The sequence below is a fragment of the Octopus sinensis genome, linkage group LG14 (genome assembly GCF_006345805.1).
Source record: "Octopus sinensis linkage group LG14, ASM634580v1, whole genome shotgun sequence".
Lineage (NCBI taxonomy): Eukaryota > Metazoa > Mollusca > Cephalopoda > Octopoda > Octopodidae > Octopus > Octopus sinensis.
Genome location: NC_043010.1, coordinates 43,306,709 through 43,327,683, shown reverse-complemented (window position 1 = coordinate 43,327,683; position 20,975 = coordinate 43,306,709). Strand labels below are relative to the sequence as shown.

The window sequence follows — 20,975 nt, the reverse complement described above, 5'->3', positions numbered from 1 at the left end:
TTTCTCAGTCCCCAACAACTACACACAAGACACACACTCTCTTGCAGACCGAATCACAAAGGAAAGATTTGACTCTTGGTATTGCACTGGGTAATGTCTACAACATTAGTTAGCTTTTCAGTAAGATGACCATAAGGCGGCAAGCTGGCAGAAACGTTAGCACGCCAGGCGAAATGCGTAGCCGTATTTTGTCTGTCGTTACATTCTGAGTTCAAATTCCGCCGAGGTCGACTTTGCTTTTCATCCTTTCAGGGTTGATAAATAAAGTACCAGTTTCCCACTGGGGTCGATGTAATTGACTTAATCCCTTTGTCTGTCCTTGTTTGTCCCCTCTATGTTTAGCCCCTTGTGGGCAGTAAAGAAATACATAACTATCAGAAGATAGAAATTTATAAGAAGTAAAAGTCTGAAAGAGAAGTCTATTTTGTTTCATAATAATGCATATAATTCAAAAATATCTGTGATACATTAAAACTTTAAATTCTTTTTTTAAGAAAAATACAGAGCTCTGGAAAAATGCATTAAACTTTTCCAGCTCATCTTTCTCAATAGAGGAGTAATACTAGAGAAAGTGAGAAGCTTTGTCAACATAATAAAGGGAATCATGTGCAGTAAGAAAATGGCTAAGACTGCCAACATTATATTGTGCAAATAAATGAGGAAAAGGAGAAAGAAACACAAAAGCTATCATAAAAATATTTAATACTTTTCTCCTAAGGTCTTTCAGCATTTAAACCAGTCATAGCCAACCTGTAACACTTATCCTACAATATTATCCTAAAAATAAACACTCGGGTCATTAAAATTTCAAAGCCACAAGATAATGCATGACTAACTCATATCAATGTGAATAAGTATTACATTTGACAGAGAAATCTGAATGCTAAAGGGTTTCATATTCCTGATTGAGATATATCAACAAATATCAAACATTATTCTTCTGAGATGTAGGAGTAGGGTTTTCTATTTCAAGAGAGTAGATTTGAGCACAAACAGTTACACTCCTTGACTGCACAGAAAGTAACAGGATGACTGTTACAGGGATTGAACGCATGACCCAGTTCAGCAACACTCCCAAGTTAGATTCTACACACGAATTCAGTGTCAGTAGCATGTATTATGATGTATTATGATGTAGAGTTAGAAAGAAGAAATAAAGAGAGTGAGAGAGAGAGAGAGAGAGAGAGAGGGGGGGAGAGTAAAGAAAAAGAGAAAAATGACTCAGCTATTACATTTGTTTTAGCATTATTATAATCACTCCATTATGTCAAAGCAACTACGTATGTAATTCTTCTTGCCAAGACTTTGATCTACTGCCATTTGTCAGACATCATAAGTGACAAGTCTTTTTTTAATATAATCCAGAGATTATCACTGGACTGCTTAAGAGAACTACTTTCGTGTGTGTGTGTGTGTGTGTGTGTGTGTGTGTGTGTGTGCACGCATGTGTGTGTATGTGTGTAAGTGTTTGTGTATGTACCTGTATGCATAGCTATTCTACATAAAGTGATGGTAAATCCAGAATTTTAATTGCCAATAATTTGATTCCTAGTTGAGCCATTTTCGTTTTTTTTCTGATTGTTATCAAATTTTGTGCAAAGACTTAATTCTATATAAAAACAAATTATATGTAGTGACAAGCAACACCAGTCTGAGTTCTCTAGGATAATCAAGATCATCATCATCATCGTTTAATGTCTGCTTTCCATGCTAGCATGGGTTGGACGATTTTGACTGAGGGCTGGCGAACCAGATGGCTGCACCAGGCTCCAATCTTGATTTGGCAGAGTTTCTACAGTTGGATGCCCTTCCTAACGCCAACCACTCTGAGAGTGTAGTGGGTGCTTTTTATGTGCCACTGATAAAATATTTAATTATAATCAACAGCAAGTCTGATTTTTTTTTTATTTCATGTAACTTGGCCACCTTCTTCAATACCTCCAGTTGAGGGGTCTTGTCTTGTCTTGCAAGTTACTTAGTAACCCTCATTAGTGCCAGTACCACATAAAAAGCACCAATATATACTTAAAATATTTAGCATTAAAAGCATCAAGCAATAGAAACTATGCCAAGCTTGGTGCAGTCCTCTGGCTCACCAGCAACTAATGAACCATCTAACTCATGCCAGTATAGAAAACAAATGTTAAAAGATGATAGTGATGGCATAGAGGAGGAAGATGTATACCACTCAATAATAGCTTTTTGACCCTGAAAAAATCCAGAAACTGTAACACAACAAAGCCTTTGATCACATGTGACATGAGAATGTCCTACCTAGGTTACAAGCCTAAGGGTTTTATCCATCTCCCTCAAATGAAGGACAAGAAATTTTCTATCAACTCATATCTTAACAGTGTATACTGACATTGCTCTCTCTCCAGCCAATATTATCAACTTTGAAGTACTTTGAGGTTTTGGTTAAGACACCCACAATATTTCTGTTGCCAGTTCTAAAGCACAACTCTATACAAATGACTCCTCTCTTCATTTTTCCTCAATCTTCTATACCAAGTCATCATCTACACACATAACATGGACACCTCTTACACTAACATCCATCAATTGCTTTAGAAGTCTAGGCTGCAATGTCCTCATTATATCAACTTTCAAAGTACAGGGAAATATCTAGACTCTTTCACTATCACAAACATTTAATAACAACATATGTCAGGAAAACATCCCTTATTTCATTTGGTGAGTTAAATATGAATGTAAACACGTTCTTTCTAATCCATAGTGACGCTTTAAAATGTTTAAATTTATTTCAGTTCTTCCAAGTTATGCTGTACTGTGCGGAAATAGACATTGTTTAATTAATGATGAGCCATCAGAAACACAGATATAGAAGTAGGCATGGCTGTGTGGATAGGCGCAGACATGGCTGTGTAGTAAGAAGCTTGCTTCCCAACCACAAGGCGCCAGGTTCAATCCTACTGCATGACACCTTGGGCAAGTATCTTCTACTATAGCTTCAGGCTGATCAAAACCTTGTGAATGAATTTGATAGACGGAAACTGAAAGAAGCCCATCATATCTGTGTGTGTCTGTCTGTCTGTCTGCCTCTGTCCCCCACCACTGGTTGGCAACTGGTGTTGGTGTGCTTATGTCCCTGTCACTTAGCAGTTCAATACAAGAGATCAATAGAATAAGTACCAGGCTTTTAAAAAAATGAAGCCTTTGGGTTGATTCATTTAACTAAAAGAAATTTTTCAAGGTGGTGTCCCAGCATGGCCACAGTCTAATGACTAAAACAAGATAAAAGAAACAAGCTGAGCTATCTACTACGGTGCTATCCTAAGAATCCAGGGAAAGTTTTCTCTAACCAATGCATAACAAATTGTGAAAGAGTTCATCATGAGACCCCTTCTCTTTTCTTCCAGACACCAGTTTATTTAACCTAGAGTGATGCTTTAAAAATACATATATCATCATCATCAAAAATTTGCTCCATTAATGAAGCATTGTTGAGGTGGAGCAGGGACTCCACATGTGCTTGTTGGCAATGTGTCATTCCTGAGAGCATGAGCCCCTCAGGTCACCCCACACTGGAGAGGCTCAAGTCACTTACAAGGAATACATTCATGTTTCGCTCCAGTTTGGTGAGAACTATTTTTGTGAAGTAATCTTCAAACTTGTCAGTGTAATTTGGAGTATCTGGTGGACAACATGTGATACATAAAACAATGTCAAGTTGTCTTATGAGTACAATTTCACTATCACATAGTGAATTTGAATATGATTCACACAGATGTATACTGCAACTTCACCATGTCTCCTTTCTCCTCTGTTCATTCATAATACAACATACTTTGGCTTGTGCATTGCTGCATCCCCTATCTTAGACCCTATCAGGTCTAAGATGTGTTTCCACAAGTGCTATACATAGATGTGTTTCCACAAGAGCTTGATTGCATGCAGTGAGATCTCTCAGGAAAGATTTTTGTTTGGTTGTTGAGGAGCAACAGTAGAAATATTTGTGTATATATATGTGTATTTATACACACACATATACATGTATATACACACACATAAATATAAATTTTGAATTACATCATAACCACTTTCTTAGCTGAACCAAAGAAACAGTGTTTCCATTAGTTTTTCACTTGATGATGTTATGTGCTGGTGACAATTCCTTACTGAAATGTCACTTTCAATTTTCTTTCTGGTGACAGGAGTTGGGATGTGAATTCAGAACAGATGGAATTGTAGCATATACTACAACATATCTATTGGTATGCTTTACCAATTCTATTTCTCCACCACCTATTTATTATCATTCAAAGGAGCGACCTTTTGTGTTATAAAGTCAGAGCACTGTGAGTCAGAACAACTACAATAATAATAATACAACTGAATCAGGACTGACCTTGGGTTAAAATCAGTAATAACATGTACTCAACGACACTTGAGATGAACGTGACACAAGAACATCATTTTCATCTCTTTTTGACTCATATTCAAAATTTGCCAGGGAGAAAGTTATACTTCACTCCTCTGTAATCAATAACTGATTTAATCTTTCATTATCCATTACTGCAAAAATTTGTAGTCTTATGTCAATGTTAAGAATAGTTATTATTATTATTATTATGACTGCTAAAAAGTATTAATGTTTCAGCAAAAGAATGAAATTCTTGTATACTAACGTTTGTGTCACTGCAGCGATATCTTCTGCTGTTGACTGGAAAAATGTTAGAACTGCATGGCACTGTGAAATTTTGGGTTCAAGTTTCGTGAGCAGCTGTGGAAGAGAAAACAAGATAAAAATAAAAAGAGAAAGAAATAATATGAAATGCACAATTGGAAATTAGGTAAGTCAGTCAGAAATGTGATAATGAAGTACTGTGATAATAAATGTGGTAATGTGATAATGTACTGTGATATGAAATGTGATAATAAAGTTCAATGTACTACTGTTTAGTGATAATATTCAGTAAATTCATCTATATAGCAACTGAAGTAGAATGACAAGAATATGAGCAAGGAATATGAAAATTTAACAAAAAAAAAAAAAGAAATAAAATGTAGATATCTACCTTACAATAATTATCTAATGGGGTAAGTCTTTTGAGGGCAACATCCCTGACATGGCTGCGGCCAAAGAATATTTTTCCTGGAAAAAGAAAACAAAATGTGTAAAGAATAGATTCAATATTTGTCTGAATAATATAGCAACAATAACGATGATGGTAATAGTAGTCGAAAAGATTCTGTCAATAATGAAATGAGCAATAACGACGATGACAATGATAATGATGATGATGATGATAATGAAAATATTAACATGAAAATTGACAATGTCCTTGCTATTGATCCTTCCTTTAATAATGATGTTGAGGATCATTATGGGGATGCTGATGGTAATGATGATCATTTCCAAAAACAGACACCATACAGGCACCAACAGCCAGTCCAGAGGAAGACTGTATCTCATCTGTGTAATACCACATAAACAGGAGGCAAACACAATTCATGAGAACCATGGGAGCCCATGAAAGGGAATGTGACTAGCTGATGCCTGATGTTTGAAAAACAATCTATGGAAAGTAGTAGAAGCCTGAGAAAATTGACACAAAGTAGTTAAATGAGGTTTCATATGATTGAGATGAATACAGACATTTACTACAAACTGGTCTACCCTATGTAAGAAGACAAACATTATGGCCCTTACAGTCATTTTAAAGTTCGCTCTCAAGTATTGATGATAAAATTGAAAATATAACTATGTTGTTAGGGCTCAACTAAAGAAGAGGGACACCAAAATCAGTATTGTAATTTAATTTTTAAAAAACCCTCAATTGACTTTTCAGTACAGCAGTTGTATATAGTTGTGAACCATTCTATCCAATGATATCCCAAGTGAGCCAAGCAGATACATCTGTGTTGGGGAAAGATAATTTGACTCAGTAGCAAAAAAGAAATACTTGTGTGATGGGTTTTTTTTTTTTATATTTCTTACAGTAATAAGGCAGTGAGCTGACAAAACCATTAGTACCCCAGACAAAATGCTTATTGGCATTTCATCTGTCTTCATACTTCTGAGTTCAAATTCTGCTGAGGTTGACTTTGCTTTGCATCCTTTTGGGGTTGATAAAATAAGTACCAGCTGAATACTGGGATTGATGTAGTCGACTTAACCCCACTCCCCCACCCAAAAAAAATGCTGGCCTTATGCCAAAATTTGAAATCAATATTTCTTACAGTAATGGCCTTATATTAGTTTATTACAGCAATATAATAAACCAATATAAACCTGATGGCAATAGCACATATGGCAGACAGTAGACTTGTAATATATATATATATATATATATATATATATATATATATATATATATATATGTATATGTATATATATATATATATGTATATATATATATATATATATATATATATATATATATATATATATATATATAAGTAATGGAAGTTGTTTGTATAGAGATTATGATAACTGTTATTTTTGTTAACAAAAACTGTGCCAGCTATAGCTTTCCAAGTTAAATTATGTTTATATAGTGCAACATGAAAATTAAACTATTTTCATAAACAATACAAAAACATGGTCTTTCATCCAAGGAAGAGGTTTTGTTATTTTATTATTAATATCTACATTATTAAAAAGGTGGCAGGCTGGCAGTATCGTTAGCATACCAGACAAATTGCTTTGTGGCATTTCATCTATCTTTATGTTCTGAGTTCAAATTGTGCCAAGGTCGACTTTGCCTTTCATCTTTTTGGGGTCGATAAAATAAGAACCAGTCAAACACTGTGGGTTAATGTAAGTGACTTATGCTCTGCCTCCAGACTTGTTGGTCATGAGTGCCAAGGTAACCAAAAACATGTTGTTTGGTAGCGTGTCAATGTACATATAAAAACTAATGATTTTATAAGACCTCAGAACCATACTAGAGTTGTGTTCATTGAGGATGAGGAAAGAAAAACTGATTATACAAGACTGAATCCCCAGCTGCTGCACACATGGCTGTAAGGGTCCTCTGAACGCTTTCAACCAAGAAGAATTTGGTAAACAGAGTTGTGACCTTGTCACAGACTCTGAATGGCTGAAAGACTAGCCTTGTTCTCAGAACACAAAACTAATGACATGGAAGTCAAAGAATCTCTTCTCAAGGATATCACCATCTTGTCTAACAACAAAAGAAGTAAACTGAAGATGGAAAGGCAAATTTTCAGAGACAACATGTACAATTCATGAAGACAGTCTGCCTTCATTACACAGGACAACATGATGTTTATGGTCCTGTAAATAAGCAACATAGTACTAAGCTCAAAGCTGGGTGTTCTGAATTATAAAAATAAGGAAATATGAATATTATTCATCATCATCATCATCATCATCGTCGTTTAGCGTCCGTTTTCCATGCTAGCATGGGTTGGACGGTTCTACTGGAGTCTGTGAAGCCAGAAGGCTTCATCAGGCCCAGTCAAATCTGGCAGTGTTTCTACGGCTGGATGCCCTTCCTAACGCCAACCACTCCGTGAGTGTAGTGGGTGCTTTTTACGTGCCACCCGCACAGGTGCCAGACAGAGCTGGCAAACGGCCACGAACGGATGGTGCTTTTTATGTGCCACCAGCACGAGGGCCAGGCGAGGCTGGCAATGGACACGAAACGGGGCGGTGCTGGCAACGGTCGCGAAACGGAAGGTTCTCTTACATGCCACCGGCACTGGTAACACATCTGCAATTTCCATTGATCGATTTCCATTTATCATTATTATTATTATTATTATTATCATTAGCAGCAGCAGCAACAGCAACAGCAGCATCAGTAGCATTTCTTCCAACTCTTTACATTCTGAGTTCAAATCCCACTGAAGTTAGCTTTGCTTTTCCTCCTTTCAGATTTGATAAAGATAAAGTACTACTAGGACTACTTGTGAAGCACTTGAGTTAATATAAACAACTATCTCCCTCCCTAAAATTTCAAGCCTGGTGCCAATATTATTAATATTATTAATATTATGATTAAAAAGCGTTTGCTAAGTAGAGTCAACAAAGTGTGTTTTTAGTTAAAAGAGCATTACTTTAATTGATTATAACCTGCTTCAAATTAGTATGGTTTTGATAAAGACAAAAATAGTTATTTCTTGGTCAAAATTATATTACAATAAAAAAAAAAACTTCAAATCAAAAAACATTAATCAAACGCTTGATCTACTTGACATTGTAACATACTTTACCTGGCAGTACAGGCAATGTTTGCTCTTCAGGGTTTATTGTACCACTTTCCTGTGGAAATAACTCCAAGAGGGATAACTGAAATGAACAAGAGTAATAATCCTTATCAACATGATCTTCATTAGCACATTACCATTATTTTTGTTATTATCACCATATTTTCATTTACATCAACATCTATAATACCAGATCCTTGCAGATAGATTTCCTTCTGCCTTTAGTTGTGATCAGGCATTTAGTCATATTTGCTATTTATTATTAACCATGTAAAAAATACAATGCATATGTATAGTCTTGAGTCTCTCCTGACATCTATACTCAATAGCTGAGCACTCATACACCCATTGCCAGTAAGTTTGATCCAACGTTCTGTATCTATCAGGCATCAGATACAAGTATATCAGCAAGATTCTAATCTATCATTTCAGACTTAGACAGTCTACAAAGACCGAGGGTGTAACCCATTCTCCAGTTAAAATTTATTAGACCTCATCAGTAAAGCATAATCTAATTAGAATTGCAAGACCCTGAAATAACACAAAAATTTTTCATTAATGAACACTGAGTAGTATAAACTTCTCCAATCAGTAATTTCCCCCTCTCTCCCTCATCTGTTAGGAGGTGTAGTCAAGAGCTCTTTGTGACAGCATTAGTAATAGGGTTTTCATACATCACCAGTCATTAGGTATACATATTTACTAGATCATGACATTTTAACAGCTACCACAAGTAATAAAATTTTCATAGACCACCAAATATACCATCATTTGCCACTTTGTTTTGAACAGCAAGAATGTTGATAGTATTAAGACTTCATTGATGTCACTTTTTCTCTGTTTATCATTATCCTAAACAATCATTATTATTATAAATAACACTTCTATTATCATTGCTATCTTCAGTACTAACCTCAATATCAATCTTCATCACGCCAACAATGTTTACTAGAGATGAAAGCCCAATTTTCCCCTATATTCTCTTTAATAAACCACAGAAATGTGGCCAGTGATGAATGAGAGTCTCAACGTTACAGAATGGTGATGGTAAAAGTACTAGTGTTGATTTTATTTTTCACAACATTCCAATTAACATTTCCACTCTCTTATGCTATTATAGCTATAATTTCCATTCAAACGAATCTAGTTACAGTTCTAATGACCCAGCAACAATTGTATACAAACACACACGCACAAACACACACACACACATGCACACACACACACACAAATATGTTTAAAAACAGAGAGGTATATCAACAAGAACAGATGAGTAAACAAAGTTATAGACACACACACACACATATATATATATATATATATATATATATATATTATATATATATATATATATATATATATATATACATGTATTTACATTTGCACACAGTTGTCATGTAATAATTAGTATGAACACATTTAGCTACTTTCTTTAATTAAGAATTAACCTAAATCCTCTTAACCTAGGTCATGAAATGAATCAGACAGATCTCCTCATTCCAGGATTACCAACACTTATTACAAAGCAATAAATATTAATCAGTACCCTGCTTACTACCTTCCTCTACCTACCTTTGTCTTTGTTTTATACACACACACACACTAAAGTAAGATCAGGGTTTCATTTGTTTTCCATTTTGAGTAAGTAAATAAATAAAATTATTTCTTGTATTAATTACCATTTCCCTTGTCTATATATCTAAACATCTGAATAAACACACACACATGCTGACAGGCGGCGAGCTGGCAGAAATGTTAGCAAGCCGGCCGGAATGCTTAGCAGTATTTCGGCTGCCGTTACGTTCTGAGTTCAAATTCCGCCAAGGTCGACTTTACCTTTCATCCTTTCGGGGTCGATAAATTAAGTACCAGTTATGCACTGGGGTCGATGTAATCGACTTAATTCGTTTGTCTGTCCTTGTTCGTCCCCTCTGTGTTTAGCCCCTTGTGGGTAGTAACGAAACATGTATGTATGTATGTATGTGTGTATGTGGGTATGTATTTAGTAGGTGCAGCCACTACCCCCCCCTAGCCAACACACCTCCAATAGGGTTGCCACAGCGAAGTTACAAAGATATCAGGGGCAGAAGGGAGTTATCCCTCAAAGAGAACATTTCAGATCCCCATGCAAACAGGCCACTTCATGTTGAATCAAGAATTCCTAACTGTGGTAGATGACACTTCTGCACTGCTCAGGTGACAACCCTGGATTTTCCCTATTTGACAGATGGCATTCCTGATGGCTTTCCAAGCGTTCCAACACTTCAAATGACACACCTTATATGCAGTCAAAGTACTTCCCTGGAGGAGAGAACTTGATGGGTCTGTTATGAGAGTTTTACAAAATCAGAGGGAAAACCCTATCTCAACCTCTTTTATTTGTTGTTTATGACATGCAGAGGAAACATTGGGTCTATTCTTTGGCATGCTAGTCTCCATGTTGCATGCAATTCCTACCTCAACCTCTTTTAGTTGACTTTTACGACATGCAACACAGGGAACATTGGATCTATTCTTTTGATTGCCCGTCTTCACACAGAAGACTAGTGCACAAATGAAATTAAACTGAGATAAAAACTAAATACATTCGTGCCAGTGGCACGTAAAAGGCACCATCCGATCATGGCCGTTTGCCAGCCTCGTCTGGCACCTGTGCAGGTGGCATGTAAAAAGCACCCACTACACTCACGGAGTGGTTGGCGTTAGGAAGGGCATCCAGCTGTAGAAACACTGCCAGATCAGACTGGGCCTGGCACAGCCTACTGGCTTCCCAGACCCCAGTTGAACCTTCCAACCCATGCTAGCATGGAAAACGGACGTTAACCCTTTAGCATTTAAATCGGCCATATCCGGCCAAAAGTATTCTGCTTGTTTTATGTTCAAACTGGCCATATCTGGTCTCTTACACCAACCCTACAATATCATCTTGAAAATTAACAGCTACCTCATCAAAATCTCATAGCTACAAGATAATGCATGATTAGTTCAAAACAATGTAGATGAAGAAGCATTAGTTTTGGCAGAATAATGTGAACACTAAAGGGTTAAACGATGATGATGATGATGATGATGATAATACATATAGATTGTAAGCACATTTGATTATATGTAATATTCAATATTGATAACAGTTTCAAGATTAAAAACATAATGGTAATGGTACAAATCATTCTGCCTTTACAACATATTTAATGCATATTAAAGATTCATTCCTGATACATGAGTATAAATATTGTATGACATTAGTTATTACAAAAAGTACATTGAAGTTGAATGGTAGAGGCAAGCTGTGACTGCTTAACATCTGTTTCTAACACAATACCTTGAATTTTATATGTTAAATGAGCATTTTTTAATGAACTGGAAATCATTCACGCTTCATAATTGTTAATTACTTTTTATAGCTTTAGCAAGTATGCAATGTATATATTGCCAACTCAGACAGTATAGCTTCATATAATTTGAGTATGTCACGATCAGCCTTCCATACTTGTTTCTGTTTGTTTCTTGTCCTGCTCATAGTCAAGTACACACACATACTTAACTACACGAAAATAACAACTAACATACAATTTGGCCTTGTCTAGTTGCTACACACCTGTTGACAGTAATTCTAATGACTAACTAAAAAAGATCTAGTTTTGATCAAAAATGATAACCAACCAAACAGAAATCAACAAGGTAGTTTCACTCAGTTTTTGGTTGGCTGTAACTGACCAATCAATAACCATTCAGTAGCATCACTTCAAACCTCTTCGGCAGCATTCATTAGGGCTGCTGCTTAGATTTAGATCAGAGTAGCAGCAGCCTGTGGCCAATAGCTGGTCATTCGGCTTTATCAGTGCAATGCACATTAACTCTCACTCACTCATTCACTCACTCTCTCTCTTTCTCTCTCTCTCTCTCTCTCTCTCACTTCTGCATGTCAGCACACAAAAACAACAGGTGCATACATACTGATAAGAACACATCAATTTCATGTTTGAAAGCTTCCGATTTTTTATTAATTTTTTTTTAATGTTGTAATTCCTTATTTTGGCAATTTCTGTTTGTGTTTTATAATGGTCAAGCAGAGCTAAGTCAACTTTTTTTTAATGGGAAAATAAGAAATCGTAGACCTTAAAATACATCTTTATCTTTCCGACTGTAGTGTGCTCTTTAGTTTGAAAGCTTGCTTGTATTATTATTATTATTATTATTATTATTATTATTTATTATTATTATTATTATCATTATTATTATTATTATTATTATTATTTTATCATTATTATTATTATTATTATTATTATTATTATTATTATTATTGCTGAGGTCCACTTTGCCTTTCATCCTTTCGGGGTCAATAGAATAAGTACCAGTTAAGTACTGGGGTCAATGTAAGTACTTAACTGGTACTTATTCTATTGACCCCGAAAGGATGAAAGGCAAAGTGGACCTCAGTAATAATAATAATAATAATAAAAATAATAATAATAATAATAATAATAATAATAATAATAATAATAATAATAACAATAATAATAATGATAGTAATAATAATAATAATGATAATAATAATAATAATAATAATAATAATAATATTCAGGCCTTATGCCTATAGGAGGAGGATTATTATTATTATTATTATTATTATTATTATTATTATTATTAAAGGTGGTAAGCTGGCAGAATTGATAGCATGCTGGACAAAATATTTAACAGTATTTCACCTGTCTTTATGTTCTGAGTTCAAATTCTGCTGAGGTCAACCTTGCCTTTCATCTTTTCGGAGTTGATGAATTAAGTACCAGTGAAGAACTGGGGGTCAATGTGATCAACTTACCCCCTCCCCACAAATTTCAGGCTTTGTGCTTATTGTAGAAAGGTTTATCATTATTATTATTATTATTATTAAGATGGTGAGCTGGAAGAATCGTTAGCACTCTGGACAAAATTTTAGCATTTCATTTGTTTTTATGTTCAAAGTTGAAATTCTGTCAAGGTTGACTTTGCTTTTCATTCTTTCAGAGAAGAAGACCCATCAAACTGAGCAAAATCGCAGTCATGGCAGATACTGGTGTCACGCAAATTGGCACCTGTCCTGGTGTCACATAAAAGTACCCTGGTGTCATGTAAATGGCACCTGTGTTGGTAGCACATAAAAGTTCCCGTTACACTCTTGGAGTGGTTGGTGTTAGGAAGGGCATCCAGCTGTAGAAAACCATGCTACATCAGCCTGGAGCCAGGTGCAGCCTTCCAGCGTGCCAACCCAGCATGGGCAACAGCTGTTAAACGATGATGATGATGATGATGAACAATGGGGTCGATGTAATCAACTTACCCACCTCCCTGAACTTGCTGGCTTTGTGCCAAAATTTGAAACCATTAATAATGGAATTCAGAAATAATTGTTACACATCAAAAACATGTTTTCTTCACCTTTTCTTATTCCATCAAACAAAACACAAAACGCTTGAGGAAATGGTGGCATTTACTAACACAACAAGTTTAGCAGATACAACATCACTGAATACATTTTTTCAATTATTTATCATCATATTAGAATCGATTCATAGTTTATCTCTGGCTGTTATCAGCACATAGCTCACTGCCTCTTAGCAACCAGCCATGACAGAACACGTAGGGACTTTCTGAGTCAATAATTCATCAATCATGACCAGGCATGCATCTATCTTAAGCCAGTATGGCAATACAGAGATGATGTTCCGCCTGAAAAAAATCACACAACAACTTCCTACAAACAATGCCAGCCTTCTTTACAGCTGCCATATTTCATGTTTCATTCATCACATTCCTCTACTTCAGGCACTCATGCTTGGCTCTTGACACTCTGTAGCACAAAGAATTATATTTTATGTTAAACCAAGAGACACACCAATATGTCTCAACAGACATAGATCACTTGAAAAACTCATGCAGCACCACTGACCAAAAAGCCCAGGGCCAATAATTATTCATATAAAAACTTTTTTCCAAATATAGATACAGAGGCATGACTGTGGTTAAGAAGTTTGCTTCTCAACCACATGGTTTCAATTTCAATCCCATTCAGTAATTCATTTCTCTTATAGCCATAGGTTCACCAAAGTCTCATGTAAAGGGTTTGATAAACAGAAACTGAAAGAAGCCTGTCTCACACACACACACACAATTATTATCAAGGAGAGTGGTGGAGTAAACAAATAATTTTATTATATAAATTTACAATGGTTTCACTGGCATTTGACCTCAAGAGTATTGCTATATTATTATATATGCAACAATACTCAAATTATATCATTATGTCCTTTCTACTCTAAGCACAAGGTCTGAAATTTTGGTGGAGGATCACATTGACCCAAGTATTCAAGTGATGCCTATTTCATCAACCCCAAAAGGATGAAGGGCAAAGTTCACCTTGGTGGAATTTGAATTCAAAACGTAAAGAAATATGAAATGCAATGAAGCATTTTGTTTGGCATACTAATAAGTCTGTCAGCTTGTTGCTTTAAGGAGTAAGACCCAGGAAGATATGAGACAAAGTTGTGAGAAATGATCTTCAGATGTTGAGCCTCACAGAGGAGAAGACAAAGGACCAAAACAATTGGTGATTTGCTGTGCTTGAGAAGACCTACCCAGCTAAGTAAAATCAAAGTCATAAAGGCTTTATGTCCATGTATCCCCCCTTGCACACGATTTGTTCCCTAACAAACCATCCCTACAACCCATCTTTCTAATACCTCCTTTCTCCCCACTCATGTTCATTACCTGCTGCATTCCCCTCATATCTTGATGTTTTGAATGAAAGCCTGAAGTCATTGGTGAAGCAACCAGGATCACAATGCCGCTGGACCTTGATGCAGGACAATGATCCCAAGAATACCTCACTTTTAATCCAAGATTGGTTGACAGAAAACATGATAGATGTATCATGGTCAGCTCAAAGTCCTGACTTAAACCATATAAAAAATGTATGGTTGGAACTAAAGAGTTACAGCAACGAGGCCATCTAATTCGAAGCAGCTGGAAGAATATGTAATTGAAGAATTAGCTAAAATTCCTTCTGATCTGTGCCTGAAGCTAATTGAAAACTACCTTCACAGATTGAAGGGAGTTATTAAACATAAAGGATATATTATTGATTGTTAATCATCAAATGTTGCAGAGGTGCCAATGATTTTGAATCATCAAATTATTTTGTGTTTCTGTTTTGATCATTAGAAATAAATTGTTTTGGAAATTCAACATTTGTTTGGTGCTTCTTAAAAAATTACAACTACATTGGTCAAAAATTATTTATGTAGCCACAAATTTTAGCAAGAAATTCAATAAAAACTCATTTTTGACAATGAGTGCCAATAATTGTGTGTATAAGTTTAACATTTCAAGCACAGGTCTTCATATGAAAAGAGAAGAAGAAATTGCCAATGAAACATGTGTAATTACATTGCTGAATATATATATATATACTCTTTTACTCTCTCTTTTACTCTTTTACTTGTTTCAGTCATTTGACTGCAGCCATGCTGGAGCACCGCCTTTAATCAAGCAACTCGACCCCGGGACTTATTCTTTTGTAAGCCCAGTACTTATTCTATCGGTCTCTTTTGCCGAACCGCTAAGTAACGGGACATAAACACACCAGCATCGGTTGTCAAGCAATGCTAGGGGGACAAACACAGACGCACAAACACACACACGCATATATATATATACATATATATGACGGGCTTCTTTCAGTTTCCATCTACCAAATCCACTCACAAGGCTTTGGTCAGTCCGAGACTATAGTAGAAGACACTTGCCCAAGGTGCCACGCAGTGGGACTAAACCCGGAACCATGTGGTTGGTAAACAAGCTACTTACCACACAGCCACTCCTGCGCCTATATATATATATATATATATATACTCTTTTACTCTTTTACTTGTTTCAGTCATTTGACAGTGGCCATGCTGGAGCACCGCCTTTAGTTGAGCAAATCAACCCCAGGACTTATTCTTTGTAAGTCTAGTACTTATTCTATCGGTCTCTTTTGCCGAACCGCTAAGTTACGGAAGACGTAAACACACCACCATCGATTGTGAAGTGATGTTGGGGGACAAACATATAAACATACACACATATATATACACATATATACGACAGGCTTCTTTCAGTTTCTGCCTACCAAATCCACACACAAGGCTTTGGTCGGCCCAAGGCTATAGTAGAAGACACTTGCCCAAGGTGCCACGCAGTGGTAATGAACCTGGAACCATGTGGTTGGTAAGCAAGCTACTTAACACACAGCTACTCCTGTGCATGAATATATATATATATATTCATGAGCATCTCAATCAGCCAATCAATTCTCTTTGCACAGTGCCCTTCCCACTACAGCTCTTCTCTCTTCCCAATACCACTTTTCTCTCTGGCTATCCAGAAACATATCTCACTTGATAGCCATTCTTCATCCATTAATATTTTTCTTCACATCAATACATTACAGTGGCCATCTCATCCACCCCTCCCTAAACCATCAAATTGTCTCTCCTCATGCACTTTATGTCTGTCTAACTCTACTCTGCTCCTGCAGTCTACCCAGATATGTCATCTCTCGTCTCCCTTTGTCAATGGTATCATCATTACTATCTGACTGCTAGTATCCCTCTAACCTCTCCAAATCATGCATGCTCTCCGATCAACTCTTCCAAATCTTCACAGATGTTTTCTACCTACCCTTCTCTCTTTTATTCATTAAATTTGCCCTGTAGGCAGCACATAGATAAGGTAGCTTTGTGGGCTGGACATAGACATTGATGAGGTGAATGATTATGATACAAAAATGATAAAGATGGGAGAAAACAGAAAGCGCCCACTGACCTCCTGCTTCTCTAAAACATTGTTCTTTAAAAACATCATATACAGAGGTATTAACCCTCTTACAATTTAAAATACAATGTATTTGGACTAAAAAGTCCATACAATTATAAAACACAATTTATAGACAAATTGGAGGCAATAAAGCTCTACAATTCTTCCCCAAGTAATTTTCTTGCAACTTGTAGGCATTCCTGCAACCACAATCTGGAGCTCCAAAAAAGAATTCTATAATTCTCGTTTTTACACGAGTCAATTATATGATCACAGTACTTTCTTTCCAGCACCAGTGGCGAAGGCCACTCTGGGCTGTCAATACAAGTTGGTTCCCTCAGGATCTGACTATCCATATCATTTTCCACAAAACTGTCAATAGCCCCTCCCTTGAGATAGAACATATATTCTTCACCACTTTCACTAGGAGGGGCCTCAACTCCCTCGCTCGGTGGCACACATCCTACTGATGAGGTTATCTTCTTCCCCACCTCCGGTGGCACACATCCCACCGAAGGGGTTTCGGGACATGCCATCGCCAGCAATGCCCTGTTCTTTTTTCTCTTCTTTTTTCCTTTTACGACGGGAGGGTGAAGTTCCTCCGACATCTCCAGAGGACTCTAGTTCCTCCCCCCCACCGTCTCAGGATCCATTGGTGGGCAACAATGATTGCCCACTTTATTTCTTTTCTTCCCCTTTGTTTTTGAGGCAATTACCTCCTCAACTTAGTCCTCCACTAGGGAAGCAGGGGACACCTTTTCAATTAACTGTTCCAGGACCCTTGCCTGGTCCTGGCGACAATTCTTCTTTATATGGCCCGATTCCAGGCACAGGCGACACTTGTGGGGACATCCCTCAACCATCACTGGGTACCTGGAACCGGCCATTGTTAAAAAATCTGGTAAAACTAGATCATCGGCTGATTGGGTCCATAGGGTAAGAATTGCTTTTGACCCGACCCAATCAACCGCAGGCAACATTTTTACATTTAAGAGCCTGGCAGGGCTGCCACCCAGGCCCCGACATAGTGTCTTCTATCCACTCAGCCTCTATACCGGGTGGCAGCCCACACACCAGGCTCTTGTCATCTTTTTACTGCCATAAGTAGGGAGAAACAAAATCTTCTCCCCCTCCAAAGGCATGCTCGCAAAATCATGAGCTTCCACAGGGGTGTCAAAAAGTACACGCACAGTTCCATACTTCGCACTCCTGCAGATAAACCTAACAGTTGGCAGATAGTCTGCCAACTCCTCCTTGATTTCTTCCTCAAAGAAGACCTTGATGATGTCAAGGACCCTGGAATAGGTCCTTAACACCACCGTTCTCTCTGTATGATTTTTCAACCATTCTTTGGGGGCCAGAATTTGCCGCTCCAAAGCAGATTTCACAGTTGCCATGATGATAGCCAAAACAAAAAGAAAAATCTACAAACAAAAATCAAAATGTTCAAATGAAAGTCTATAAAGAAACTCAAAAAAGATCAGAAAGACAGACAGGAGAAGAAAGAGCAAAGGAAGATAATCCAAAATGGCAACACAACACAACACAATTCTGCTACTCTGGTAATCCAAACTGGTAGTTCTTTGTAGCACAAATAGTATTCCGGCCAACTCTGGCTGTACTCCTATCCTTTATGGTAAAAATTCACTTGAAAGGGCACAAACACAGTCATAGAAATTTCCAAAAAATTTTCGGAGTGACACGCCTCCTGAAAACACACACAATTCTCACTAAAATGTGAGTCTTTTAGTACGACCACTGGCAAACAAATGTCTGGAACCCAGTGGAGACCCTTGTTTGAAAACATAATAACCATACGGACAACAGACTTCACTAAGCTCCCAAAAAACAAATGCTTTACGTGTAGTCGTGCTTCAAATGTTCAATTTTTCATGTACGACGTGACTTCCACTGCGATGAAAAACATGACAACTTGGTAGCAGTAAGTGAGCTACTTACTTTCTCTCTCCTACTTACCTTACTTCTTCCCCTATACACTCTTGCAAAGAGGGGAAAGAGAACAGGAATGATGGGGAACAGTGTGAAAGAGAGGGGTACCTGTGCCACCACTCACAATACATGTCACCATCACAAATACCAAAACCAATACAACCAAGACCACCAACTTTCAAATAACCAACTAACAACAACAGTAATAGCATCAACATGATCCAATACCTGTAACAATGTATGCTTTAGCTCGACTGTGTGTGTGTCTATACATATGTGCAGGTGCATGAATGAGTGTGAGGTTTTTATGGCTTATGTCAATGGTGCAAAGGAACAAAGTGCCCATGAACCTAGTATACCTCCTAGTAACTGTAATCATTCCACATTTCTTCACCCTTTCATCTTCTCATCATTATTCTTACATCCAAAGAAAGACAATTTTTTTGGTTTAAAAAATATATAGTTCTTTGCCAGTACCATTTTGTTACTAAATATCTGTTGTGAATAATAGTTGATTGAAGCCATTGCTGGATTTGTCAACAATTTAAGGTTCCGGGATAGAAACTATCAAGTAGGACTGAAGGTAGCAGTGCAAAAACAAACTGAGAAATGATTACACTTGATATTAAACTTGATGTTTTAAAAAGGCTGGATGCAAGAGAAAAAGTCAGCCACTTAACCGAAACATTAAAGCTTGCAATGTCTACACAGAAACAATACAATAATGAGAAACTATGTCAAGTGCTCAAGAACTGCTCAGACTGTATTTTTTCATAGATCAATTGTTGTGTTTGAAGTGGAACAGCACTTGAGCATACAGTTTGAGGATTAGACTTAGCATAATGTAGTGATAAGCACAATAGTAATTCAAAAACAAAAGCCTAAGGTTTGTATGACACTTTGCAGAAAATAGGAAGGTGAAACTTTTAATGAAACACTCTTTCTGGCTAATAAAGGTTGGTCTGAAAAGTTCATAAACAACTGGTGAAACTGCTAGTATCGACACAAACAGGCTACTACTAATTATATTGAGGAGCTGAAGAAAATGGTTGCTGAAGATAGCAACAAGTATATAGGAGCACTCTGTCGGTTACGACGACGAGGGTCCCAGCTGATACGATCAACGGAACAGCTTGCTCGTGGAATTAACGTGCAAGTGACTGAGCAATCCACAGACACGAGTACCCTTAACATAGTTCTCAGGGAGATTCAGCGTGACACAGAATGTGACAAGGCCGGCCTGTTGAAATACAGGTACAACTCATTTTTGCCAGCTGAGTGGACTGGAGCAACGTGAAATAAAGTGTCTTGCTCAAGGACACAATGCATCGCCAGGAATTGAACTCACGACCTTACAATCGTCAGCCGAATGCCCTAACCACTAAGCCATGCGCCTTCACTTAGCAACAAGTATATAATGTTGATGAAACTGTACTTTACTAAAAGTGCATGCCTGCCTGCTTGACTTTTTATATCTTGAGAAGAAAAATTAACACCAGGACTTAAAACTTCCAGAAATTGTCTGGTGTTTCTTTAGGGGAGGAAATGATGTTGGTGATATGAAATTAAAGCCCCTACATGTGAAAATCTGAAAGCTTGCAATGGTTATGCCAAGTTTAATCTACCTCTAATTTGGTATCAAATAAGAAGGCATGGTTGACTAAGAGCTTTTGTGAAGAGTGGTGTACAAACATTTTTTTGTCCTGCTATAGGAAGGCACAGTGCCAGGCATAAAATTTCCAACAAAGCATTGCTCGTTTTAGACAATGCACCAAACCAGCCAGTAAATTCTGATTATGTGAGAGTTGAATATATTACCAAGAATACAACTTCTTTGCTCCAGCCAATGATTTGATAACTAACTTCAAAGTAGATTATCTCAGAACTTTCAAACAACTTATGAAAACATTAGAGAGGGAAAATGAACCTGCAATTAAAACTTGTGGAAATTCAACATAATGGATGTTGTGAATAGCTGTGTCATGGAATGA

At 37.0% G+C, this 20,975-nt stretch overlaps 1 protein-coding gene across 1 annotated transcript in view; it reads right to left on the bottom strand.

The window, feature by feature from the left end:
- The window catches only part of LOC115218914 (SH3 and PX domain-containing protein 2A), an 83,916-nt gene that overhangs the window by 36,476 nt on the left and 26,465 nt on the right, over window positions 1–20,975 (bottom strand). The window contains exons 3-5 of the mRNA XM_029788914.2: window positions 8,206–8,281; window positions 5,040–5,116; window positions 4,650–4,744 (exon numbers count right to left, since the gene is read on the bottom strand). Of these exons, the coding sequence (XP_029644774.1) occupies window positions 4,650–4,744; window positions 5,040–5,116; window positions 8,206–8,281 (248 nt within the window). The remainder of the gene's footprint in view (window positions 1–4,649; window positions 4,745–5,039; window positions 5,117–8,205; window positions 8,282–20,975) is intronic.